General features: G+C 41.6%; 1 protein-coding gene across 1 annotated transcript in view; it reads right to left on the reverse strand.

Annotated features, from left to right (window-relative positions):
* Positions 1–10,980: 10,980 nt before the first annotated feature.
* Positions 10,981–27,508, reverse strand: part of ATP12A (ATPase H+/K+ transporting non-gastric alpha2 subunit) — a 41,815-nt gene continuing 25,287 nt past the window's right edge. Inside the window, exons 3-23 of the mRNA XM_065651889.1 lie at positions 26,010–26,069; positions 24,931–25,134; positions 24,234–24,347; positions 23,941–24,075; positions 23,281–23,398; positions 22,741–23,009; positions 21,700–21,898; positions 20,859–20,968; positions 19,996–20,130; positions 19,525–19,717; positions 18,869–19,044; positions 18,139–18,275; positions 17,291–17,441; positions 15,140–15,308; positions 14,337–14,491; positions 14,045–14,168; positions 13,564–13,709; positions 12,808–12,941; positions 12,204–12,305; positions 11,532–11,623; positions 10,981–11,340 (exon numbers count right to left, since the gene is read on the reverse strand). Coding sequence (XP_065507961.1) covers positions 11,312–11,340; positions 11,532–11,623; positions 12,204–12,305; positions 12,808–12,941; positions 13,564–13,709; positions 14,045–14,168; positions 14,337–14,491; positions 15,140–15,308; positions 17,291–17,441; positions 18,139–18,275; positions 18,869–19,044; positions 19,525–19,717; positions 19,996–20,130; positions 20,859–20,968; positions 21,700–21,898; positions 22,741–23,009; positions 23,281–23,398; positions 23,941–24,075; positions 24,234–24,347; positions 24,931–25,134; positions 26,010–26,069 — 2,952 coding nt within the window. The 3' untranslated portion in view covers positions 10,981–11,311. The remainder of the gene's footprint in view (positions 11,341–11,531; positions 11,624–12,203; positions 12,306–12,807; positions 12,942–13,563; positions 13,710–14,044; positions 14,169–14,336; positions 14,492–15,139; positions 15,309–17,290; positions 17,442–18,138; positions 18,276–18,868; positions 19,045–19,524; positions 19,718–19,995; positions 20,131–20,858; positions 20,969–21,699; positions 21,899–22,740; positions 23,010–23,280; positions 23,399–23,940; positions 24,076–24,233; positions 24,348–24,930; positions 25,135–26,009; positions 26,070–27,508) is intronic.

Below are 27,508 nucleotides of genomic sequence, written 5' to 3' on the forward strand. Positions count from 1 at the left end.
AACCTTGCCTCTTATACATACAGTGCTTCTAACCTGTTGTTAGAAGAAAAGGTCCAATGAAAATGTATAACGAAAATAGCCATCTGAAGAAAGTTAAGCCTCGCAAGTTGCCACTGATGAACATACCCATCATGGCTATTGACTGAATTCTCCTAGACCATAGCAAGAGAAGTGTATTATGAGCCAGCTTATTCCACAGTTGAAAGTTAAAAAGGTTTTGGTTTGTTTTTTATTCTGGATTCCAGCTTGAGCCTTTGAGCATCCTTAGCTCCACTCAGAGAAAATAGGACCTAATGATGTTGAACATTTACTGAAGACAGAGCTAAGATACCAGAAACTGGACACTGATTTTAAGGCTGCTTTTGAAAATGGTCTAGTAGAAGTCAGGCTTACCTCCACATAGGGCAGAGATGGTCTCAGTTCTATCTCCAGGTAATGTTATTTCAAAAGTTTCTGGTTTTAATACTCTGCTTTTATCCCTTTCAGGACGTGAAGGTTCTCAAGAAGCTGTTCTTACTCCACTGCTAAAAAACGACAGCATTGTCGTTCCAAAGTTCCTGGGTAGGTAGCCTGAAGTAGATGTTTCTATAGCATAAAAAGAGAGAATATTGTATCAGTTTTGTTCCTAGCAGAGGAATAAAAGCCTGAAGTGAAGATGAAGGTTTTTAATTTATAGTCAAAATAGAAAGACTTTCTTTCCAGAACTGGGGGGGAAAAACCAAACAAAAAAAACCAAACAAACAAAAAAACCCCAACACTAACTAAAGAAGAAAATGCTTGTTAATCTTTCTATTGTGTGTGAAGTACTGGAGTTGTAGATGACACGGCACATAGCACAGAAGTACAAGAACCGCATTTGATCTTCTCTTATCAGGTTGTTTTTCTTGTCTCTGCAGCTAAATTGGGGAAGTGGGAAGATTCAAAAGTGTCACCTACCAGAGCGAAATCCACAAAATACGGAAAACAGGCAATCTTGCTTTTGGAAGTTCCATCCACAGAAGGTGAGCCCCTGACCTGCATGAAATTAATACTTAACTTTCTTTAGGTTCCCAGCATCTATCCGTGAGTGTATTGTGTTTCTACAGAGGTAAAAAGAGTCATCACAGGGCAACAGGAATAAAACTCCGTCTTCCCCTTCCAAAAAAACTGGGAAGCTCTAATAATGGCAGATCAAAGGAGTCACTTGCTGTTGAATTTTGGAGGCCACTGGAGGCCATCTTCATGCTTATTACTTTACTATTTAATGAAAAAATTTGCCGGGATGTTTCTGAGGCCTGAAATAGTAAATTCCTCGTTGCTGAGAGAAAAGAATAGTCTCACTTGAGCTAATTCATCAGTGAAATCAGTTTGAAGCCAGATACATGCTTAGTAACTTTGCCAAATGAAACCTTGATCCTTACAGACTCTGGACTCATTTCGTGAATCACAGAAACGGGCAGAAGGACAAGCTGACCAGTCTCTATAAATATCTTTTATAACTCCTCGGGCGGGTCGTATCTTCACGGGATGGACCCTGTTCCATCTTCCACATACCTGTTGAATCAGCGATCCTGCTGACTTCCTGTGCTAACTGCTGCTATATATGCACCACAATGAGAAACATATTAAAGCTGCATATAAACATTTAGGTAATCTTGTAAAAGCTATAGGTGAACCTTTCTTCTTCAGGGTTCCTCTTAAAAAAAAAAAAAAAAAAAAAAAAAAAAAAAAGGCTGTAAAACCAAATCAGTGAGAATATAACTTTTCTCTGTACAACACCCAGTGGTACATTGATCTTGGATAAATTCACAAGTGAGTTTAAAGTTGCAACACTTGCAACTCAAGTTGCTGAAAATATTTCAAATTAAACACAAAGATCTTCAATATGTATTCTTTTTAACAATGGCCCCCAAATAAGAAATGGGCTGTTGGGGCTTTCCGGTAAGATTCCCTACATACTGGTGATCATGGAGACCTGGAAAATCCACTTACGTGTACCAAAAGCAACAGGCATTGATTCCCGATCTCCCCCTCACCCATCTGCCAACCAGCGTAAGTTCTGACAAATCGAAGCCCAAAATAGCACAAAATATGCAGTGTTCCCTGAGAAATCTGTTGCAGCCCTTCACTCCTGCACCTTTGAGCAACAAAGCAAATAATTCTGCATTTTATAGTTCCAAAGCCATACCAAATGCACACCTGTGGTATTCTGATTAGGAGAAAAGCCACTAATAAGCCTATTTCTTGGAGAAAATTTGCCAAGCCAAACATAAATAAAGTGACAAAGGTGGCATTAAAACAAGCTGGTGGTTTCCAGATGCCCAACTCTTGCTAAATTCTGCTGGAGAGGCATTGTGCGTAGGTCTGCCAGGCTGGCCTCTCTAAGTGGTGCCGGAGTAGGTACAAGCTGATAACTGCGTTGTGGTCAGCGAGAAAGTCAATGTGTTGTATAGGTCAAAAGCCTCTTGTAATGCTGGATGTTGAGCCCAGTCGCTTTTTGGCAGGTGTAAGAAACAGCTTTTTGAAAAGCTGCTTGCCTGGAGCACCAAGTTCTTAGAACCCACAGACTGAGCCATACTGCAACGTTAGAAGGCGGGAAGGGTGAATTACCAGAGTCCTATGTGTAGATCCTGGGCTCACAGCCTTCTGGAAAAGGGCCAGATAATGAATATTCTCCAAGTGATATCATGGGAGAGATGAGAGGAAAAAGTGCATGCTCGTGGTTTGGATTTATGTTACACCACTACTGCAGAACTTAGAAATAGGAGCTATAAAAAGACATAGTCTTCTCTTATTGCATGCTGCTGTGAAGCTGTATTTACCCCACTTACACGAAATTTCTATATATTTTGCTATAAATGAGATCAGGACCTGTGGAGTGGTTTTGGTTGTGTCAGAGAAGCCAGAGTTTATTTTTTTCTCTTCTAGCAAAAGAAGTGTTGTACATGAGGTAAACAGTCCTTGAACTCTCTCCTGGAGAAATAATTTTAAATCAAAGATATAAATGTTGTTTGATCCATAATAAGTCCATCAGCAAATGGCCCCATCAGTGTTTTATACCACCCCAAGGAGGTTTCGTGCAGTGTATTTGCCTGCGCTTTGTAGGTCAGCAGTAACTAAGAATGAGGAAGACTTTGTAGTGTTATAAATTCTTTGCTTACCTTGGCTTCTCCACCCTCTCTTAGCAAACTGCAGTTCCAAAACTCTTAGCTAAGCTCATAAAGGAAGTATTCACACAGCAGAATTTCTCCCCATGGGTTTTATTCTTTTGTGAGGGTTTTTTTTTCTTCCCATCACGTTCACCTTCTGGACTTGGGAGGAAATCTGAGCCTGGGTTGTGTAGATCCTGGACTCAAGGAGAATCTCACCTTGTGGCAGAGTTCAGTCTCAGCAGCAAGCAAGCTGGATCCAGCTGCGATCTGCACAGGAGGCTGTGCAGCCAAGCGGCTATTTCCCCATCCAGTTACTGGTCATACTTCACTGGGTGGATGCAGTTCTCCTGCATCCCAGTTGACTTGCCCTGGTACGTACCTTGTAAGAAAAAAAAAAATAATGCTCAGTTACAGCTGGTCAGCTGGGAACTGGGAGGAGATTTGTTTTGGGTACATTCTGTCTATTCAGGATGTCAAGAACTTTCCTCATAGCTGGCTACTCCAGGCAGAAATATAGAGTAATTTAAGCCTAATCTAGCAGAGCTGATTTGAGCCCCTTGGGAATTCAAAACGAAATTCATTTCCTCCACAATGAAGAGACAAGACTGGCGCTGTCCCAGCAGAGGAGTGGAGAGAGTTAAGGCAGAGCAAACCCTACATTTCCCAGGATGACTGACTTGAATGCCCCAAATTAAAGAGCAATGCACCAGCATTGTGCTTCTGACCTCCCGTGAGGACATGCATATGTAAATAGGGAAGTTGCTATGAGTAGCTGCTTTCTCTGGTTCTGCTGGTAAATGATTTGTGGTAGATATGTTAATGTTTGTGCTTTGGGAGTTATTTGAACATCGGTGGAAAATTGGAGCTGAGGTTCTTTGGACTATTAGCAGAGGTTTATGCTCTCCTTTCTCCACAACTTGTTTTTTTTGGGTAAACGGAGCCAGCTGGCAGCATTACATCAGCTTGCTTCTCCAAATCGTGGAGGAACTCAGGTCTCCAATTCTAGAAAACACGTGGACCTCCTTAGCTGAAAGGCCGAGTGCAGAGTAGTACTGTAATTAACAGTCTCTGCACCAGCACATCAATGAAGGATGGTGAAGGGGCCTTGCAGGGCTTCAGACCTGGCAAACTGACAGCACAGGAATTTCTGCTTCTACAGAGCAATGTGGTTTTTCTTGTAGTTTCTCAGTTACATAGCCCAAAAAGTTGTCTGTTTTCCAGTTTTACGAGAGTGGTGGCTGGAGAAATATGGAGACTATGTAGGGCTGGAACAGTGGGACAGAAGTGCCGAATGACTGAAGAATTTATAGTTTGGAAAAATAAGTAATGCAATCACTTCCAATATTTTTATTGTCAAGATAGTTTCAGGTTAGGGCATTTCTTTCCTGGTGACAGTAGGTGACTGACAAAGTACCCTGTGCTTTTCCCATTGAGATTGAAATGAGATTGGGCCAAATGGGTATTAATCCAACAGTGGGGTCTCACTATGGTGAAGAAAAGGGCCAGTTACAGACTCTTTCTTAGGTGAAATTTGGAGGAACAGAGGCTTGACAATAGTTATGTTGCATGTGAAGCTTCAAGGCCATGCTATTTGCATCATAGTTATTACATAAAAATCACTACTTGTGTTTATAAAGGATTGGTTAAGTAGAACAGATCTCCGGTACCACAACAGCCCATGTGTTTGTTGACTTGCAGGGGAGAGATTTCATAGTTGTTAAACCCACTTCATTTGGCAGAGAAATCTGTTACCATTTTTACTGTTTTTAATCTTTTCGCCTATTTTACACCTAAGTGCATGTTCTTCCTCATGGAGAATCTTTATCACCTTCATCTGAGAAGCTCTTGTGAACAGAGAAAAGCTTCTGTTTCATGGCTGTAAGTCTTGCAGGTGCACATACTTTGGTTTTGTGCTGTCTGCCTGCAAGGAGCTGAACACATCCCCCGCAGAACTGGAGGCTGCATTTGCTTATTGCCCCTATTTGTGGCATCTGCACATCTTGCTGCCGCCTCACTGCCGGTTGGGAAGGGGCTTGGGTGTGCTGCTCCCTCCTGCTAGAAAGTTCTTTGTTCATACTGGGCATAAAAGCCTGTCTTTCTTTGGTTAATAACCTGGACGTTTTAGGAGTGTAAATACCGAAGTGTATCTGTTCCCAAGTGTATTTATTTAGCTTTCATTTGCCTTAGATTTTTGCCTGAATTTTTTATGAAATACAGGACAGAGAGAATTAGTCTTCTAGTCTTTTCAGAGCAAATCTTTGCCGGTTGCAATTCATTTTCCAATTAAAGTGGCATTAGTTGAAAAACAGTGGTGTTACAGAGTCAGTTGTTAAATAAAGGGCATAGTTCTAAACTGTTTGGGGATTTTGCTGTTTTGCCGTACAAGTCTGCTAAAAAAATGAAGTTTGTCCTTAAATCCAACATACTGTGTTGCTTTGACTGGGCTAGTGGCTCTCCGCTTGAAATTCTTAGCAAACTCTACAAGGGTTAGCAGCACCAAACCAGCTAAAGTTGATTCCAGCTAAGCTTTGTTTCCCAAATAGCAGACTTTGTAATGTGAGCATTTAAATGATGCCAAATGAGCTTTGAAGATAGCATCTCATGGGTAACAAATGGTAGCTTGTGTTGCTCTGGTGATTATGATTAGTCCAGAGAATCTGCCTGCTAGACGAGAGCTGGGGGTAAATGCCTTTGTATCTAGCATTTCTGTGTTTATTTGGTTTGCATTTATGGCCTCAAATTTTGCGCCTTCAAATTAGAACTCTTCTTCCAGCTTAAAAATACACTTCACAATGTGGAGTCAAAGGAAACTCAATTACAGTGTGAGCAAGAAATTGAGTGTGATTATGAATGCAAACTACATCATGCTTTCTGGTGCTGTTAGCTGGAATTAGATGGATGGAGTGATTATGGGGTGAGCAGTGCTGCCAGAAAATATCTGCTCCCAGGGCATCTTTCACACTGGTGGGTCTGGACTAGTTTTTCAGTCATTACAAAATAATGTTTTGGAAAAAGTTCGTGAAGAAACCTGGTTAAAGCAGGTGTAATAAGGCATGACTTAGAAGGTGTTTTTTTCTCTGTGGAAATCTCTAGCATCGGAAGAAATTAATGCAGCCACCTTAACAATGCCTGAGAGTGTTTGTCTGAGGATGGGGCTGGAATAATTGGGGTCTCTGAGACTATGTCAAGGCCCAAGAGTGGCACCATGGCCATACTCTGTAACTGCAATATTTACATAAAGGTTTACATTAACGTACGATGTAGATCTGCAGTAGGGCCCTTGAGAATTTGTTACCCTCATGAGTAGCCAGCCCAGAGTTCTTTGTGCAGCGATGCACCAGCAGTAATCTCTTGAATTACAAAAATAAATGGTCTGTGACCTAGGTGTGTCTTTCTAGCACTATTGTGATCATTTCTATTTTCAGTAAGTGTTGACACTGTAGTGATAACAGCAGTTGACTGCAAATGTTCGCAGGAGATTAATTTGTGTGTTTTTCTTCCTTCTCCAGTGAAGACACACGTGGGCCAGTAATGTCATGGTGTCTGCTGAAGAGGTTGCACTAGAGCTGGTTCTGCCAGAAAAGATAATAAGAATGATTTTCACTGTATAATTTGGTTACAGTTTTTATTTCAACATGTCAACTCTGCCTATGAATTAATGATAGGGAAGATATCTCCACCTCACAGGAGTACAAGTCTTCACTGTATCCATCCAGTCTTCACTGAAATCTCAACATCGCAAGTTCTCTCAATCAATTCTTCAGCTCTCGCATCATATTATGTGGTTAAAAATCTAACACTGAAAATTCCTGGTTGTCAGTCATTTTCAGAGGGGATGGGTATCCTCCACCATGAGGTCTGGAAAACTGATTTATAGGAAAGGGAATGTGCTGCATGTATAATTGTCACTGAAAAGTCTACATATTACACTTAAATTTTACATGTGTCCCTACTGCTCCTGGCAAAATCAGTTTTGTATTTGAGCATAAGGGGAAATTCAGACCTGCCACACATAAGAACTTCAGCTCTTAACGCAGTTATGTTAGAAGGTAGGCACTGTTATTTGTTACCATTTTGAAGCTTGACTAACCCCAAGATAAATCTCCCATAGCGCTGACTTGTTCGAAATCTCTGTGTTAGGAAGTATAATATAAAATCATGTTGTCTAAATCCAGTATGAAGTCTTGCTATGAATAAATTTTTGAGCAACATATTTACAGGGCCAAGAGACAGACCTCACGACACAGAAACTAATACAATTTGCCTGAGTACATAACTTTTTACATTCTGCATTGCACAGCAGTTTTTGCCATCCTTAAATTCTCCCTTTCTCCTTTGCTGCAGAGTAGCACTTTGCCTTAAGCCAGCTCTCCCTTTTCATCTTAGTTGCCTCTTGACCAGAATGCAGGAATTGTCTGGTAACGCAGGTGAAAGGGGAAAGGTGTTCGGGTTTTTTGGAGGTGGGAGGGGGAGATGGCGAGAGCTAGTTTAAACTAGAGAAAAAGGAGGTAAAGGAAAGCTGTGAGGTTCAGCGTAATCAGTAGGGACATCAGACCTGTCTGGTCTGGCTGAGGCTGGAGCAAGAAAGCAGAGTTTTCTGTTAAAGGAAGAATTCTCAGTTTATGAGCTAGTAAATTAACTCTTGGCATGCATGCAACATAGTCATAGGCAGGAAAAAAAGCAGCCTGCTTGAAGGTATATTAACTTACAGGTCAAAATCTGCTTCTCTTGTTGCATATCTTTGAGTTATTGCTACTTATTCGGCTGAGGAAGAGCAGTGTTTATTCCTGCTGAGGCTGCAGAACTGACTAAAGGAATTTACAAGTAAGAACTGACTGGAGGGATTGCATTTCCTTTTTGGCTTAGTATTTAGCACAGAAACAGTTCTCATCATCCATGGTTATGGTTCCTACATGTTTTCTCACCCCTCAAATGAGTATGATAATAATAATGGTTTACACGTAGTAGTAAGAAACATACACAAGGTTGAAGGCTGTTGGTGGTAAAGACTGTGGAAAGCTAAATGAAAAAGCAGTACATAGATCTGTCCAGGAAAGTAAATTATCTTCCTTCCCAGCTATAATATAAAGAGCTTGCCAGCTCAGTTTTCCAGATTCTGGATTCTAGTGTTTGTGTGTGTTCTGCCCAGATTTGGAATTGAACTGGAAGTCTATTACATTTTTGATTTGGAAGCCACTAGAACATGAAGATCCAATGCCATGGTGAATATCTTTGACCTGCTTGCAAAGGGGATACAAAAGAGATCAAATTAAGTAAATGATGCAGCACTAAGTGTAAGAATTGATATCTGATGCTGCCACTTAAAGACTCATTATGAGACTGGAGGGAAGATGCCTGTGTGTGCGAGTTGCTTCAGTTTACAACTGGATTGTAACACCTTCTTTGCACTTTTCCTTGTGAATAGTCTCGACATCGTTGGATGGGTACAGCAATGTTTTCTGGGTTTATCGGGTTAAATGAGGCCTATGATTTGAGCTCAGTTTCCCGTTCGCTTGCATCAGATACCGTAACCTTGTGCCACGGATGTCAAGGGAGGATGGTTGTACTGACCAGGAGGTCCTACCTGCTGTTTCCCACATGTGCTGTTATGCAATGACCTGTCTTGTCCTATGCAGTAATTCCCAGACTTACGAGTTCTAACAAACATTATGCATGCCGGTGAGCAAATGCGGGATTCACTCTTTCCACGCCTGTGACCTCTTTTGTCCGTTTCACCTTAATGAGGTCTTTTGAAATACTGGAAAGTTTCTTAGATTTAGAAACAGTGAATCTGTCTTTAGGTGTTCATCAGCTTTGCCCTTCTTGAAAATCATGTTTATCTTCTGATTTCTTCACTTTGCAGTTGCTTTGCAAACCTCTGATTCGGACTTTCTGCTCAGGCACTGATACACTAAACAGAGTGCAAAGTACCTCTTGTCTTCTCAGGGAAAATGTTGGTGTGATGGAGTCACAGGCGGCCAAGCTCTAGAGCTGTCAGGTTGCCTGCTGCTCTTAGTCTCTGAAGAGAACTTTGAGCTAAGGCAACGTTTGAAATGCCGAAGGCATGCTTGTTGGCAACTCTTGCTAAAAGCAAAACTTGATCCTGCAGGTACTAGAGCAGATTATTTCAGAATCATTTGCTGACTTTGAGGTTTTTGCTCCAGACCACCAGCTCCCTTTTTCCCCCCCCCCCCTCTTGTTACTGATCTTCTAGATGGCTTTTTCTCCTTAAAATGATTATATGTGTGGGAAATGTGATGCTGTAATTCCTCACCACTCACTTTTGCACAGAGGGGACATGGAGACATGTTTGCTGGTTTTCCAGATATTACTATAACATAATTATTTTGCTCTTCTCTCAGGAGCATATGTTGGTGCTAAATCGGATGCATCACGTCCACCTTTTAAGTTTTCCTCTCAAAACTACTAGGTGATAACTACCAGGAGTTAGAGCACAGCAAGAGAAATTTCTTTCTGTAAGAATTCGTTGTAGATTTGGTCTTCAACCAGCAGGAGAAAAGAGTCTTTGCTTTTTAGATCGTTTTGCAGAGCATTTCTCAGTGCATTTAGAGTCTTCTATATTCTGCGAGTGAGCAGCCTATCCAGCTATCTTTCCCACAAGTATTTAAAGCAAGTGTATTTTGGTTTTGAAGTAAAACAAATGTAGCTATATTCTTTCCTGGTTCTTTGCAATAACTGCCCACACGTTGTGCCAAAACTGCTCCCTCTTTTTCTTTCCTCTTCCTGTCTATATTTGAACATGTCATTTTGGCTGAGTACTGCAAATCTATAGCTGGTATAAAGCGGGTTGTGTTTCTCACCCATGTAGCTTCTCCTCATATTTCCCCTGCCTTTGAGGCAGTCCTGAGTGCTGACAAATGACAAGGTGTTGAAATGAGTCAGCTTGGCTCCTCGTGTCCTTGTTGCTGGAGTTACGGGGTTGCATTGCCAAGTGATAGGTAGCGCATATATCTGGACCTTGGACTCACCCACTGTTTACATGCTTATTTTTTTTTGTTGCTCTTCCTTCTCCCTTCGTAATCCCTCTTCTTCATGTCTATATGTGAAAAGCACTGATACCCAGTAAAATTGACACCTAGCCAAATATTAAGGAGGGAGGTTCACAAAATGCACAGTAGCTTCTAGCACGTAAGGGTGTGGACTTTTGGGAACAGGCAGGCTTTAGGCTGCAAAACATGCTTTTTTTCCCTTCCTCAGTTCTTCTCTTGGTTTATTTCTCATTGCTAACCCCTCCTGTTGTTTGCTGTAATAGGATTTCTCTTTCTGCCCCTGTTTCTTCTCTAAAACTCGTGTAGGCTCATATTTAAATGTGAAATACCAACATACATTATTAAACTGGGTAAAGCCTTTGTCTAAACAAGATGTGGTACCTACTGATTCTTGCTAAAACTACCATATTAAAGACCTGGTTCCAAATAGAACTTTAACTGTGCATACCTAATGTGTACTAAGGTCTATTTTGCCATGGAGATTTTGGCCTTTGGAAAGTGAGTATTGAATTTGTGTATTATATTATTTGTGATTGTGTATTTATCAAAATTGAGCAGGTATTTGAAGTACGTTAGTCTGTTAATGGGGACAAAAAAGCAGGTGTGTGCTTCTTTCCACTCCTTTCCTGTTCCTTCAGTTTCTCTCAGTCTTTTTAAGAAAATAAGATGGATAACTGTTTTCTGGAAAAAGTTTTATTATCAAATTATTCCTATACAGCATTTTTACCCTTGGTGAGGTAATATAGATCTATGTATGCACTCACTTGGAATTCAGTTCCACCAAAAAAGAAAATCAGCAAACACCACCTTTAGTGCAAATTCATGCCTTAAGTCATATGAATTTTCTGTCTTTTCTGTTTTTCCTCTATGCATGTTTTCGTCTCAGAGTGGTCTCCAAGTTTGTCTTTGAATGAGGGAAGATTGTGCTTGTTACAAAAATAGGTAGCATTTCAATTTCGAGACAAGTGTCAGCTTTACAGTACAGTGGGAGGTAATTTATCAACCTCTAAAGTCCTTATTTCTTCATGAAATTCATGAAGTCTCATCACCCCTTCCTGGGGCGAACCCAAGCTTGATATTGCACAGACAGGACACGAAGGCAGCAGAGGTTGTGTCAGGTGGGGAAGAAGCTCTTCACGAGGAGGAAGGAGACCAGTGATAAGGACTGTTTCAGTAATACATGTTCTTGTCCCACCAGCCTGCAGTAGAAGGGAGGAGAGGAAAAAAAAATCAGTTATTTTTGCTTCAGAAAGGAAAAGTTATTATTGAGAACAAATGGTCCATTTTTAAGCTGTCTACCTGTCAGCAGCAGCTAAGATAGATGTATGAGCGTAAAGGCAGGAAAAGGACACCTTATGTTACAATACTAAATGTAGAAAAATCTACTCACTTCCTGGGTATCTCCTGATAAACAGCTTGCGGACTTCATCGTAGACCCATATCAAGACAGCAAACGGTACGGCCACAAACCAGTACTGAAACCTGGGAGTGAGAGAAAAGGTTCTCGTTCAGAAGCATCTACCGCTCAGCGGGTCTCTGTCTATGCCGTCTGATGTCACTGAAAGAGAATCTGGCCTTTTTGTCTTGTTATTTCCTTATTTAAGCACTCAAGATGATGTCCATGTAAGCCTCCCAGTCTTAAGTAGTGGCTGCATTAATTTATTCCAGTAACTGTTCAGAAGGAAACATTGCCTGGTGGCATTACAGCCTCCGAACAGGGCAGGAAAATGGAACAGTTCTGACAGTGATATATATAAAAGAAAAGTTATTTGCCTAAAATTAAGCAAAATGCTATCTGATCTCACCAGAATATTTGGGATCCTAGAAAAAAAAATATTAAAATGTTTATTCTACACAAGTAGATTTCTGAATCCTTGGTAGTAAATCTAGTAGAAAAAACGCTGCATTTCCACCCTGTTCTTCATCATGAATATTCTTAAGTATTTATCCTTGACTTGTGCTGCATGGACATCCTGCTCCCATTTGCCTGCTGCTGGCAGAATGGTAAATCTGTCTGTTTATATGTGGAGGACAAGGGCAGTACGTGAGCATCAAACCTCACCTCAGTGGTGTGAAGTTCAGGGCTGTAACATGTCCAAGACCATAGGTGAGAATCAGAGCAATTCCTATCTGGGAAAATATACCCACCCAGATGACTTTGTTCCTACAAGAAAAGCAAAGAGGAAGGGTTATGATGTGCCTCAGACGACGCACACTGCAGACTCCGTAGCGCTGTCTGGCATTGCATACGCCCGTGTCTTTCCCGGTATCATTCCTGACCTACCTAGATTAAAACAAATGTGATGTAAAGCTAGAAATGCAGCGTGCATTATTCACGTCTTGTAGTTGCTGTGAATGTGCGCATTGTGGCTCAAATGTAAACGTAAGGAGGATATATAAATAGGTGTAGGCTCTGGATCTGCAGATAAAGAAAGCAGTTTGCTTTCCTATCAGAAACACTCTGACTAAATGCCAGCTTTGATGCGTGGCCTCCGTCCCAACAGGCAGTTTTAACCATTTGTTTGAGATTTGCGATTGCTCGAAGCCAGATTTAGTATTTGTTCAGACTGAATGTGAGTGGGCTAAATCACTGAGCTAACCTTCTAAAATTAGCAGTAGGCTGACTTATCCTCTCACGTGGCAGGTAAAGAATCTGCAAAACTTACCTGAAAAGGCCCTGCTGGAAAATGGAATTTCTTCGAGTTTTCCTGATGATCAAATCAGCAACTTGCTGAATTGTGATGCTGACAAAAAAGGCAGTATAGCCAGTCCACTGTAGGTACAGCCTCTGGTATTTAGTCTGCAAAGTGAAGGGAAAGTCAAATAGCATTATATCAGACACTCCTATCTTGTGCAGGTGATTACAAACCTTGATAGTAGGATTTCAGTAACTAAGGTGTAAATGCAGAGTTATTCCAGATTTAGATACATAATGATTGGATTTTGGCCAGTTGTTCTAGTTCACTAGTTACTGTGGATGAGTCATGAGGCCGAAGCACAAGCTTGGTGTAAAGAGGTGTTTATATTGATTTATTAATGGCTTCTGTGTCTTACGATTTGGGCAGAATGAGTGAGGGGGAGTGAAGAGTGAAAGGGGCAGGGAGAGTCTGCAAAGTACTTTACAGGAGCGCTGTTGAGAAGCAGGGCTGAGAGATTGAGTCCAAAGAAGACGACGCATCTCCAGAGGCTTTGAATCAGGAGGGAAATTGCAGAAGAATGAATGGAAGAATTGAGTCTGAATGAAAGAGCTGGGTGGCAGGAATTCTTAAGTGTCTATCCTGGGGACCATTAGATGAAAATGAATTATTGTTGCATTTAGATCTCAGTCTTTTTTCCTACTCCTTTATTTTGGAGGAGAGTAGGGAATTTTTAAGCAACTGTTGGGTTAGAGACAGTGCAGGGATGTTTCAGTGCTTCTTTACCCATTCTTGTCCATACGAATCCTCAAAGTCATTAATGTTACTGTCTTCCCATTTGATTCGCACGCCAAGGAGTGTGGAAGGGAGGAAACCTTGTTCAGCATACACGGTGAAGTAGGTCACAAAGGCTCCCACTGACTGCATGATACCTGCAAAATCAAAGGGGTAGAAATGAGGAAGAAACAAAATTTAGGAGCACCGTGGAATGTGCTGGGTATCGGTGTTAGTCTGTCTCCTATGGTATGAAACTTGCCATGAGTCTAAAGGCAGTTTTAGAGCTAGAGCTCTAAGGTTCTTGACCTCTGTACATAAAAACCTGTTGTATTGTTGAATAATGAGCAACAGAAGGGAGTTAATAAGTTTGCTTAGGAAGGCAGGGGATGGAGTTGAGTTTCAGCTCCCGCTTTTCTGAAAAAATGGATCAACTTGACTGTGTCTTGGTTTGCTGATAGAAGAACGTGTTTCAGAGAACAGGCCAACCTACCGATGTGCAGATAGGAGTATACAGCGAGCTGCTCGTTCACCAGTCTGTCTTTTCTCTTGTTACGTGGTCTCCTGTTCATAATATCACTTTCAGCTTTCTCGTAGGCTAATGCAACAGAAGGGATCTACAACAGAAACAAACCAGTTCTCAGGGGGTTCTGTTGGCATCCCCTGCCTTTTCAGGATACAGATAGCGAATGAAAAAAGGATCCGTGCAGCATTCTTTTGACAAAAAGTAACCCTCTTGTTTGTCGTGATATTACGGCAGAAAATAACTTAAGAGACCAACTTACAATGTCTGTGCCCAGGTCAATGAATAGGATGGTGATAGTGCCAATGGGCAGTGGAATGCTGGCAATAATGTAGATGAGAAAGGGACAGAGCTCAGCAATATTCTTAGTCAGGGTGTAGGCAATTGTTTTCTTTAGGTTGTCAAAGATCAGGCGACCTGGAGGAGAAGAAAACACTTCTGTAAAAAGATTATTGTCAACAGTGTTTTCCAGAAAAAAGTTCTGTTTTTAACTAAATGAAGTGAAAACATGTACTGCTTATGTCTGCTTTCCTTATAAATTTCCTTATGTGTTTTGTTTGTTTGTTCGTTTGGTTTTTTAAACTACTAACCTACCTTCCCTTAGAGCCTTGTGAAAATTCAAGTGAAGCTAATAAATCCCTTTCAGTGAGAACGACTGAAGAAAAATTCCCATTCCACAATACGCTGTAATTTCAATGGAAACCACAAGCTCTTTATGGAAAACAGTGGAATGAAGCTGACGTGTGAGCAAGTAGCAGAGTGAAAATGTAGGGAAAACAATGTGTGTCTTTGTGAGGCTCAGAACTGCATAGGAGCAAGGTGGGAAGTGCTTTTGTCTGGAGCTTGAACAAGCAGCGATAGCAGAGCGATGCTGAGAGGGGGATTATTTCCTTAGTGTTTATAAGCTGAATTAAGTCCCGGTCTTCCCAAATATTAAAACCACATTTCTAAGTCCAGAAAGAAGAAAGGGGAGGTGAGTGCAGAAGGGAAGAATCAGGACCCGCCAGTGCTGTGTGGCTGTCAGCAGCTTTCAGCTAAGAAAGTGGATAGCAATGTTATTTTTACCTTCCTCCACTCCTGTGACAATAGAAGCAAAGTTATCATCCAGCAGTACCATATCAGCTGCGTTTTTAGCTGCGTCAGAACCAGCAATACCCATAGCAATTCCAATATCTGCTTTTTTAAGAGCAGGGGAGTCATTCACTCCATCTCCAGTCACGGCAACAACTGCTCCCTGGAACACAGAAAAGGATCTCGATGTGGGGTGTTTGACGAGATGGTGCTGCCATCCCCTAAGGCCAGTTTGCTCTCGGCACACTCCCTGTCCTTATATCTCTAGAGCAAAGATGCTGATATGAAGTTCTGAATCCTCTTTGTATCCACATAGAACATAGCCAGTGATTCACAAAGACACTGGGTAGGATTAATTCAGCAACCTCAGACGTCTCTGTGATAGATGTCTGTGTCTGAGTTTCTCATCTAGACTCCCTTCCTAGTAAAGAGAAGTGGGAAATTCAGGGATGTGATTTGCTACATCCTAAAGAGTAGACATCTAAATTAGGTGCACTTAAAATGCAATTAATCTGATAATTTCTTTCTGTGGAATAATAAGGGAGCTTAAAAATTTAGACATCTGTCTATATATATATATATATATATATAAAAATATATATATATATATATATAAAAAATATGGTCTGTCACAGTCTGAGCAGACCCAGGCTCATCTCTGGCATCTGTGAGAGATTCAATTGACAAAACATGTTCTGTCCTTGTCTTTTTTTTTTTTTGTGAAGTGCTTACAGAATGAGTCAGCTTTCATCTTAATTATAAATTATGTAAGTGTTCAGTTAAACCATTCTCATCCTGTCCCAACAACTTCTAGTCATTGCCAGTCTATGCTAGAATTGTGCTAGCAATCCAAAAGATGGAAAACTCTAATTATTCAACTCAGCTGCTTTGTAATCTTCCAATTAAACCATCTACCGCAGCGAAAGGTCCTGTTGTAGCTGATGCAGAAGTTCATGGCTTGATATCAATACCAAGTGTTCCGAGTGGTGAAAAAGCCCGACGAACTGATTAATACAAATACTGAATGTCCTGTCTCTGTGGGGATTTAGCTCAGTGTCACTACCTATAAATAATGCCATGTACAGAAGGGTGCTTAAGCTCCAAGTACTAAACATAGCATGTAGACTGACTGGCTTGAGGGGGGAGGATGTTCCTTTTCATCCTTTAAAGAGCCAAATCTCCCAGGAGTGTGGGTGTCTAAGCAATGCAGAGCACATTTACCCTGTCTGCCAAAGGCCATTCAAAAATAAAATAAGAAATGCAATTGAAAGATTTTTATCCTTTTTTTTTTTTTTTTTTTTTTTTAACTCTCCTGAAAGCAGTTCAGGCTTAAACCCAAAGTGCTGATAATGCTGACTGGAAGCTTAGCTCTGGTATAATTACGAAAAGAAAATAATGTCTTGTGCCACTTCTCCTTCTCTGCAAAGTTTAGGAACAGCAGTAATGTGGCATTCAATTTGCAGCATTTACTTGGTAGATGTCATATCTGAGGGGATCTTTTGATGACAATTTTTCAGAGCTCTATACATGTCATTTCTTTCCCTTCTGCCCGCTTCGCTGGCTGCACTCCGTGCCCCTTTACATAATATTGCCTGTGGATGGGACAAACTCTTGAAATTCTGCTTTCTGGGGGTTGTTTTACAGGCTTTGAAAGTAACGTAGATAAGGCTCGGTCCTACATAAATCACGCTAAGACATTTCGCGGGATTCATACCTTATTTTGTTTCTAAACGTTCCTGTGGGTGGGAAGGACACAGGTCTAAATGGCCGCAAGAGATAAGATGAGACGTGGTAACATTTTGCTCTTATCTGGGTTTAAAGAACACCTGAGGGAAGGCTCCTTCCCGAACCGTGTCCAGTCTCAGTCCACAAGACCTCATGTGCAGCACAGCAGCAGAATTATATGCAAAAGCCAGACCCTTGGTACAGCTCCAAGCCAGTCTAACTCAGGAAAAGCTGCTTTTGTCAGTAGGAGTTCAGAGTCTGTAACAGGAACCTGAGCAGCCTGGATTCGGTCCAGACAGCGTTTGTGGTAGATAATGTTCTTGCACAGTGAAAAGAGTATAAACAGAGCTCAGAGAGCACTGGAAGTTGGCTTCCACCTATAGCCATACCTATATATAACCTTTTATACCTCTTACTCACCTGCCTTTGGCAGCCTTCGACTATAATCAGTTTCTGTTGGGGCGATGTCCGAGCAAAGACGATCTCCGAGTGGTTACACAAGATTTCATCCAGCTGCTGCGAGCTCATGTCCTTCAGCTCCATCCCATTAACTACTGCTGCTGTCGCTTCCCTGGAAGAGCCATCGGAAAGCTGGCTAAATTTTCAAATCAAAAGGCTCAGATAAAAATAGTGCGCTCGTAGAATGTGTGTGGCTTGGTAGTAAGGAAAGCAGCAAATAGAGTTAATTTCAGAAGCATTAGTCGGTAATCAGCAGGTGTTGAATGAAAGCCACTGTAGAAATTCAGAGTGAATTAGAGTTACTCAAGTACAGAGGGGAGTAATTGGCGCTTCCTTCTGAGCAGCCATAACAGCAGAAAATGCATTTTAAAGAGGACTCTGAGTGGAAGCGTGGGACACTAGAGGAGGAAGACATTTCTCTGTAAAGAGCTTTTCTCTTTCTCTTAGGATGTTACTGGTTTTCACATTTAATGGCTGAAAGAGGAATTTGGACTGATGGTCCTTAGGTCATATGATTCTGAATGCTGCTTTTCGTATGTGTGTCTTTTGTCAAATGGGGAGTGACAGCAAAGTCCAACATGGTCTGCAAAGTATAATCTGCTAACCTTTTTCAAGGGCCGGTGAAGATGAGAGGCACTGACCTAGACACGTAGCTCTTTGTGTTGGATGGACACAGTGGCTGAGAATGTATCAAGGAACAGAGAAGCAAAAAGCAGCCGTGGTGTAGAGATGGGCTATAAAAGCATTGCAGAGGGAGAAGGCTGAGCTTTCAGCACATTAACACATAGGTATCCCCTGTTCGCTCGTACCGTCTATTGACTTGCTCCACGGGAATGTTGAGGCGCTTGGCGATATCTTCCACGGTCTCGCTGGTGGCTGAAATGATGCCGACGCTCTTGGCAATGGCCTTGGCCGTGATGGGGTGATCGCCAGTGACCATGATAACCTGAGGAAGGGACAAGCACTCAGCGTGAGTGGCAAATGTGTAGGCAGTGGCTGGAGTGAGATAAGGTGAAATGTCTATTGTTGTCGACCAGGAAGCGGTCTGAACTTGGAAAGCCGCCATGTGTACATAGCTCTGACAGATTATGACTATTACTTAATTAGCTCTATATTGACATGAGGTCTCTACCTTTTGTTATTGGTGCTATTTTATCAGGGCTGTAAAGAAAGAACTTGTCACAGGCAGCAAAGTTAGAATAATGCAGAATAAAGAAGGCTTTATGTAAGAATTTATATTAGATATACTCAAAGGTGAGAGTTCGTTAGAATATTGTATCTTAAAATGGATACTTGTGACTGAGGTATCTGGACAAATAAGACTCATTTTTCTCTTGAAAAGCTGCCAGGTGCCTGATCTGTCTTCAGAATACAGAATGCCTCTCAAGTAGTTTCTTAAAGTTACAATCCTAAGATGGTATTAACAAATGTCTAGCTTCTTGGTAGAGGTTGCTAGAACGATACTTAAAAGATCTTAAAAGTTACGTTATCGCAAGTCTTTCTGTAGAATCACTCTATGTTTCATTGTAAAATTCCTACCTTGATCCCAGCACTGCGACATTTTGAGACAGCATCTGGCACTGTGGAACGAGGTGGGTCAATCATAGATAAGAGCCCGACAAAGCACAGGTTGGAGGTTGGGAAGTTCATGGAATCTGTGTCAAATGGGTAGGTGTCTGGAAACTCATTCTCAGGCAGGTATAAATGACAGAAACCTGAAAAGAAACTGAAGTTGATGTAGCGTACAGGCAATAGTGGGAGACATAGGAGAGCTTGCTGTCTGGCATCGGGCTTTGCTCTGGTTCATAGAACTCCAGCGCATTTAACCATTAACTTTTCATGGAGAATTTTTTTAACCTGCCATGGTAACCTTCACATGGAAGTTCATAGAGAGTCAGTGTTTCCACATGGCAAATACTGCCAGCAGGGAGGAGTGATTTCCTTTCTGGGTTACTTAAGGGTTTTTTTGGCTGCGCAGTGTGGCAGGTCAACATCAGTACAGAATACAAGGGCAGCCCTGCTGCAAAGAGCGTACAGCACATCAGTGCGGTTTTAACACCCTGCCTAGGAGGCTGTACGCTTCCTTTCTTCCTCCGCTGCAGGAGGAATGAAGTCCAGACACACTGGATTGCACCAAGATTTAAAACCCCACTTTACACCATAGTTCTCTGGTTAATCCCTCTAGTTGGACTCACCCAGCACTCTCTCTCCCATGCCTCCCAGCTCCATGTACGCTGTCTGGAAAGCTTCTGCCTTTTCACTGTCCAGTGGTTCTTCCTTGCCATTGATCATGATGGTGCTACACCTCTCTAAAATCCTCTCTGGAGCACCTTTCATCACCAGCAGAAAGCGTTTGTCGTTGGTATCCTCAGTCTCGTGAATGGAAAGCTGTGTGCCACAGATAGGAAATGGTTTGAAAGAGCATACGTGATCCTCATTTGTTTCTAGTTTTCATCACTTTATATGGGAGTAATGTTTCTTTTTTTCCATGAGGATAACATGCATTCCATCAAATGGAATGAATGGCATTTATTATAGATTAGATTTCCTCTGTTACTGAATTACCACATTAAGACTCTGAGGTCACAAATAGTTGCTTTACGCCCAGTGATAGGAACGGTTTAAGTTGGAAACAGTCTGGCATAATTTCTACAAATGAAACACACCTGGAATTTGTTGGTGGAGTTGAAAGGAATTTCAGCCACTTTCTTGTTCCGCGCCCTAATATTCATGACATCACCCAAAATGACTTCTGCAAATTTCAGCAGGGCTGTTTCAGAGGCGTCACCTACCACAACTCTCTGTGTGCACAAAGAAGAAAGAGTTAATAGCACATACACTTTTGCTCTCCATCAGGAGAGCTTGCATGTTTCTGTAACATGTCATATGCTTAAGCAGCAATGAATCTACGCTGCTACATCCAGGTCATCCTGGAAAATTATTACAGTAAAAATCTGAGAGGTCTGTTGTGCACTTGCTGCTAGAACTAAGCTACAGCAAATAACTGAAATTAGAACTTGGATTCTGCAAAAGCACAAGATTTGTGATCTGTTCCAGGTTTGTGTGGAAGCTTTAATGTGTTTCTAGGGGAGCAGCAGGCATGTACGGATGAACTAATTGAGGCACAAAATCAAGTGGCTTTGAGGAAAAAATTGATGGAGTAAACAGTAGAAATCAGGGATTTGTCCTGGTCGTCTGGTCACCAGAATTCAGTACCTTCAGCAGTCATGTGTAAAGACATTAACTAAGGCATGTTTACCTTTTTCTGTCTTGCTAGATTAAATTACTAGTGTAGAAATTCTTGCTACCTGAATTGTTGTTTTCCTTATGGGGACAGTTGCTCTTGGCTTTGTGGTTTTATTACCCCATATTAAACCTTTTGCGATTGTATAGCAGTAATGCTGCCATAAATAGTAACTCAGAAGATTGCCACGATAAAATGAAGGAGATTACTAAAGTCAAACGGAACAAGTTATATGTATCATTCTTTCAGAGGAAGAGAAATAAGCTGATATGAAGCAGGCAGTACCTTCATTATTGGGAGATTCTCCTGTCCTGGCGCAAATTCTGCCCGGTTGCAGAGAGTTACAATTTTTGATAACGCTGTCCATGATGGAGAACTTTGATCGAAAGGCTGGGCTGAGAGGAAGCAAAATAAATATTGCATCCCTTAGTGTATTATATGATGGAATTAGAAGCTTAAGTTCGAAACAACAGGATTGACTTATTTGCAGAAGAAGATTGCCCTTTTGACAGGTTCTGTTACAGAGAAACAATTTGCCAGTGCCTCACCACCCTCATGGGGAAGAATTTCTTCCTTATATCTAATCTAAACCTATCCTCTGTCGGTTTGAAGCTGTTACCCATTGTCCTGTCACTACACGCCCTTGTAAAAAGTCCCTCTCCAGCTTCCTTGTAGGTCCACATTTGGTACTGGAGGGCTGGAATAAGATCTCCCCGGAGCCTTCTCCAGGCTGAACACCCCCAGCTCTCTCAGCCTGTCCTCACAGGAGAGCTGCTCCAGCCCTCTAAGCATCTTCATTGCCCTTCTCTGAACTCCAACAGGTCCATGTCCTTCTTACGCTGGAGGCCACAGAGCTGAACGCAGCTACTCCGTTTACTGTTGGCAAAAGGGTCTGAATTAGAACTTACTCCAAACTTAATTTATGTGAGTAAAGTTCAAATATGAATTCTTTTTTTCACATCTCTGCATAGCTAAGAAGGGACTTTCCTGGTGCACACTACACTTCTACGTGGAAGGAAAACATGTCTATTTTAGCTGTCAAAAGATTCCCATTGAGATCAGTTTGACAGACAGTAGGTGTGAAACACCACAGGTTTGATTCCCCCTCCCCAATTGCCGTATTTACTTGTTTGATCTTCACTGGTGTCAGCAGAGTAGATCTGATTATCAAACCAGAGATGAGCAACAGTCATCCTGTTTTGTGTGAGAGTCCCTGTCTTGTCGGAGCAGATGATGGAGGTAGAACCGAGTGTTTCTACAGCTTCCAAGTTCTTGACCAAACAGTTCTTCTTCGCCATCCGCTTGGCTGTCAGAGACAGGCTCACCTGGCAGAAGTAAAGAAGTTCAGCTCGTGGTCAGTGAGGTTCAGTTACAGAATGATGCGATGAGGTTACATACTTCTGCTATGCTTTTTGTCATCATTTTTCTTTTAGCAAGAGAACATTTTAAAAAATTTATTTTTTGGTTGACTGCGGTGCGTGTTTTTTTTTTTTAATAGCATTATTAAGGTTTGGCTGTGACTAGAAAAAAGTACATGTGCTGCTGAGAGGAAGCTGCTTGCTTGCTGATAGAAATAAGAATGTCATATCAGTTCAGAGGCTGTTTCAGATGGAAGGATCTACAATGGCAGGGGAAGCTCCTAATCACCAACTTAATGAATCCTGAAATGAGTCTGTTCATTTTTGCAGTGCTGCTGGTTGTTCTTGGTGTAACTTTAGGGCCAAGAGTGCTTAGCAGGTGTGCTGTTTCTCAGCCAGGGATTTTAGTGATGCTTTCTACTTGTTAGTAAGTGAAATTTTCATGTGACTTTTAGAGTACAATATCCTCATTTCCAAACAGGGACAGGTTGTGGGGAAATGAGTCACAGCATATTCTACTGGTTAGCAATTGAGGGAGAACGATACTTGAAGAACCTTGTTTCAAATTGGGTTGTGCTGAAGCTTTTAAGATTATTGGCTCAGTTATGCCAGAATTTCCAAATGAAATGTTTGTCCTTTCAGTTTAATGGAAAAAACCACCCTATTTCAAACCAAACTCGTCCAAGTCATTTAACAGATAGTCTGTTCTTTGCTAATTAGTGTTGTGCTGTAATGAACTTACGAGTGATGAGTCGTGGTAATGACTGAGGAACTACAGTGGCAACCAGTGAACTCAAGCATAGACTTACCGTTACTGTGGCTAGCAGTCCCTCTGGCACATTTGCCACAATGATGCCAATGAGAAAGATGATGGAGTCCAGAATCTTGTATCGCAGCGAAATAGATATAATGAAGAAGAGAACACCAATGGAAACGGCCACTCCTGCCACCAGGTAGACAAAATGTTCTATCTCAATAGCAATGGGTGTTTTCTCATTTCCCACTCTCGATGCGAGAGAGGCAATCCGCCCGATGATGGTGCGGTCCCCGGTGTTGATTACAATGCCAGTAGCAGTGCCTGCGAAGAAATAAAAGACTGTCAGCTCCAGGAGAGACTGATCCTGTCTTCTGTACCCTGTACTGATTGACAAAAACCCTTCCCAGCTTTAATGTGACTGAGACTTCACCCCAGAATTACAGTCTTCCCCTTAGAAACCTTGGATCGGTGAAGAGAAAGACACAAGCTATTTTCATTAATTAGAGTCTTTTTTGATTGCATTGCAGTAGGAATGTGGCGTTGTCCTGGGCACTGCGCAGTCTCACAGCAGACAGTCCTTCTCTGTACGCACCTTCCACGCAGGTGGTGGAGTAGAACGCAATGTTCTTGGTCTCCAAGGGGTTCTCATGGGTGAAGTCACAGGATCGAGACTGTGGTTCTGATTCCCCTGTGAGTGAAGAATTGTCCACCTTTAATGAAATGGAGACATGCCCGTGTTAAAGTTAGTAACGTGCAGTTATGTCTAGCCTAGAAAGCAAGGTGGCAGCACTTTTAATAAGCAGTGACAGGGCCATAATCTCTCAGTGCCTTTTCTCTGAGAGATTTGCCCTTGTCATTGAGAGAATCTCCTTCTGTGAGAATTCAGTTCAGTCAATGTTGTGTGTCTGTCAGTGGGATTTTCAGCGAAAAAAGAAAACGTGGCTTGAAGATCTGCCTCCAGGTCTGTGGAGACTATTGATACTGTATTGGTATTTCTGCCTCTGCCCTGGCAGAGCTTTGCTAGAAGATGGTATGGATGTAATTGCTTCTTTTGATGTCCAGGGAGTGGAGATGTTAGTCCTAGATGAGCCTGAGCATCACAGTATAGATTCTGCACTCTATGATTTAATTAGATTATGTCTAATTAAAGCTCTAATAAATCATATTGGGTGTGAAGAAATTCTTTATATGTAATAAAAGTCTCCAAACCATGTTCCTCCTCTTTTCCCATGCTCTACAAAGTACTGTTTACCTTACAACCCTGAGCAGAGATGAGGCGAATATCTGCTGGGATCCTGTCTCCACCCTTTATTTCCACGATGTCTCCAACCACCAGCTTGTCTGCTGGCAGTTCCTTCTTCTCTGCATCTCTGATGACAAGAGCTTGCTGCAAGACAGACGTGCGACAAAGATTAGCGTTGTGCCATCCTCTAAACCTCCTACCAAGAAGTAAAAATCAAGCTGGGCTTATTGTGCTTTTGTCATTTTGAGGTTCGTTATTAGAATGACCTTTCATCTCAAATGAAATGCATTGGTTGTTCTCACCTGTGGAATCATTTTACTGAAGCTGGCCATGATGTTTGTGCTTTTAGCTTCTTGATAGTAAGCGAAGATACCAGTGAGGATGACCACCAGTGCCAGGACTACACCAAGGTAGAGCTAATCAGTAGAAGACATAATCCAGTTAATTTAAGACAAGTGTTCAGCAATTCCTCTGCTATAATAAATCATAGTTCTATTTTGTTTTAGGAGACTCTTAGAATGAGACATTGGTCAGGTTAAAAGACAGCTTAAGAAAAGAACTTTAAAGTTTTGCCCTGCTAATAATCACGTAAGGCTTTTTGAGTATGAAAAGGGCTTTTAAGACAAGTTTCCCATCTCTCTAAAAGTTTTTTCTAAACTAAACCTGATACAAACCCAAACAAACTGTATTCGTAGCAGAGTGTGACTCATAAGGGAATCTGAGTCAAAGACTCCAGAGTCCTTTGTGGACTTCAGTATTGCTCTTATAAGTACTCAAGGATTATGATTATGGGCAGTGGTTATAAAACCTTTGGACAGGCACTCTTAGACAGAAGCAGTATGTCAGCTATTTGAACCTTTATCAGAAATGTTCCGTAGTAGAGGGAAAGTTTTGAAAGAATAAAAGGCTTCCTTGTAGTTACTGAATAACTGTGAAGTAGTATTTAAATTACTTAGATTGTCAAAGGGTCAAATACCTTGTGGTTATTCAAATACTTACATTGTCAAAGGGTGATTCAGCTCCCTGGGCAAACTGAATGCCAAATGAAATCCAGGAGCAGACAGCTCCGATCCATAAGAGGATGGAAAACCCTCCCACCATCTGCTTGAGGAACTTAATGATTTCAGGTGTGGCTTTGGGAGGAGTGAGCGCGTTGGGACCATCCCGAGCCAGAATCTCTGCTGCTCTTGCACTAGAGAGACCCTGCAAAGGTAAATGACACATTTAAAATGAGGTCTCAGAAAACAGATTTTTGTCTCAACTCAGAACAAAATTCGCATGCTGGTTTTTTCCTTAAATGTTTGTGTCACAGATCAGCTGCCGTAAGCTACATCTTTGATTTCCAAACTTTCTGCTTTCTGGGTGGCTACTATTAGTTATCTGCTGTGAAGAAGCAGGTATTTCTCTACCGAAGCATTGAATTTGGGGCCGTGTCCATTAGGAGTTCTCGTTCTATCAGTTATCTGTCAAGTATATCTGCTCTAAGTGTTTGGAAAGCTGGGGAAAAACAGACACCAGTTCTTTTGCTGCTATTTCTGCATTTCTACCAAGACGTGTAGTTCATGGGTTCCTTGAAATTCTTGTACTCTGGCCATGTGTCAACGCTTTGATATTTGAACATTAGGTGTCAAAGGGACTCAAGGGTATAGTTTCTGAAATCTAGTGTTTCCTTCAAGATAAAATCATTTCCAGTGCATTCTCTTGCTATAGATTGTTACAGACGCTGCCAGTGAAAAATGAATTGTAGCAAAATCGAAATACCAGATAAAAGCTTTAGAAAAAGCTGAGGTCCTGGTGCAAACTTTGAGGTCATGTTTTGTGCAGGGATTTTGATTTCAAAGCAGTAGATCAGACTTGAAAGAAACTCTAAATCCAGGTTGGTGCTGCACGTTGACTTACTGGTTTAGGCTTTATTGGGAGTTAGTGCATCATGCTTTTTCATGCACGCGTACACACATCCATGTATGGATGAGTCTGATTTGAATGCTTTCCTCCTGCTTCTAGGGAGCTTTGGCTAAACCAGAAGAAAGTCAGGCAACCGATTCACGCAGTTTCTTAATGATACCCTATGGACTCACTTTGCTGATGTTTGTACCGTACTTTTTCTCCAGGTCTGAAGGGCTGAGTTGATGGTCATCCTGGATTCCAAAAGAAAGAGAAAATGATAGTGAGCGGGATTTCAGACTGTTGGAAATCTTATTTCAGGATCTGGAGAATATTTAAACTGCGTGGATCTGGGACCAGTTGCTCATATGACATCCCACTTTCATGAATAGACAACATGCAATTTGCGTATTGATAAGCAAAATATCTTCCACTGGAAGATGGTCTTTTCTTTTGATTTTTAGAGTACTTTTGTAAATCACTCCCTCCTCCAGCAAATCTGTCACAAGAACAGAATGGTGTTCTCACGTTAATACTGCTTGCCACAAATGTCTCTGCTGCTTTTGGATAAATAGTTCTTTACATGCTACAGACTCCAGCATTCAGTACCATAGGCAAGATGTAGACAGAAGAAAGGGTGTGGTGTCAGAATGTGTGACAACAACCTGCACTTGATTGGCAAGGCAGGGTATGTGAAATTATCCACCACAGTCTTGTAGAAAGAAGCAGCAGGTTCAAACCACAGTTTAAAAGGGTGTGGGAGGGGAAATCTCAAAGCTCTTCTCCTTTCTTTCCCTGCAGTGACACTGCTGTGGTATCATTGACCTAATTATATCTTGTGCCAAACTGAGATTTAGAAGCCAAGAATTTGAGAGACCTCACAGTTGTTTTCACAGAATGATTCATTGGTACTCGGATGAGCCAATCAACTTGTCTCTGCTTTGGTTTCTCTTTAGAAACATGAGAGTAAAGTTTCATCCCCTGGTGGCAAAGACGAGATATATCGAGAATTATTTAGCTGCTACTGGGTAGATCTTGGAAACATGATGGGTAAACTGATGGCTGATTTGAGGGGTTCCTTACCTTGGAAATACCATCTAGCCTGTAAGTAGCCCCTCCTTTGAGTTGCTCTCAAAGCAATTCAGAAAAGAGGTCAGTATAATTACCTTCATTTTTTAGATTGGGAAACTGAAACATACAGAGAGGAAGCAACTTGTCCAAGATCAGCCAGCAGGTTGGTAGCAAGCCAGAAATAAAATACAGATTTCTTGAGCTTAGTGCACTGTCCTCAAAGTACAGTGCAGTTAGTTTAGGGAAAAAACCCTGTGCTTAAAGATGAGGCATGCTTTTAGATCTGCCAGCAATCCCTGGAGCAAAATGTTGTGCTTCTACCTTTCCCTCCGATTCCTGGCTCACTATGCAAGTGGCAGTTCACAGGAGATACTGATGACAGTTATTCCACCTGGTGAATAGCTCTTCTTTGGGGAGACAGTGTTCTGTACCGTAAGTGGCTTATTTAGACCAGAATCATTCTTTCCTTATAGACAGTAATCCTGCACAACCTTTTTCCGGCACACTTCAGGAGCATGAGGAAGCAAATCCTTCCCTGTGTCAGGATTTTCAGTGCAGCGTGTCTGTTAAACTGGTGCTACATTGGCTTTTCACCCCCTGTCCTGCCAGGTGGAATGGGAGC

This window comes from Caloenas nicobarica, chromosome 26, assembly GCF_036013445.1.
Source record: "Caloenas nicobarica isolate bCalNic1 chromosome 26, bCalNic1.hap1, whole genome shotgun sequence".
Taxonomy (NCBI): Eukaryota; Metazoa; Chordata; class Aves; order Columbiformes; family Columbidae; genus Caloenas; species Caloenas nicobarica.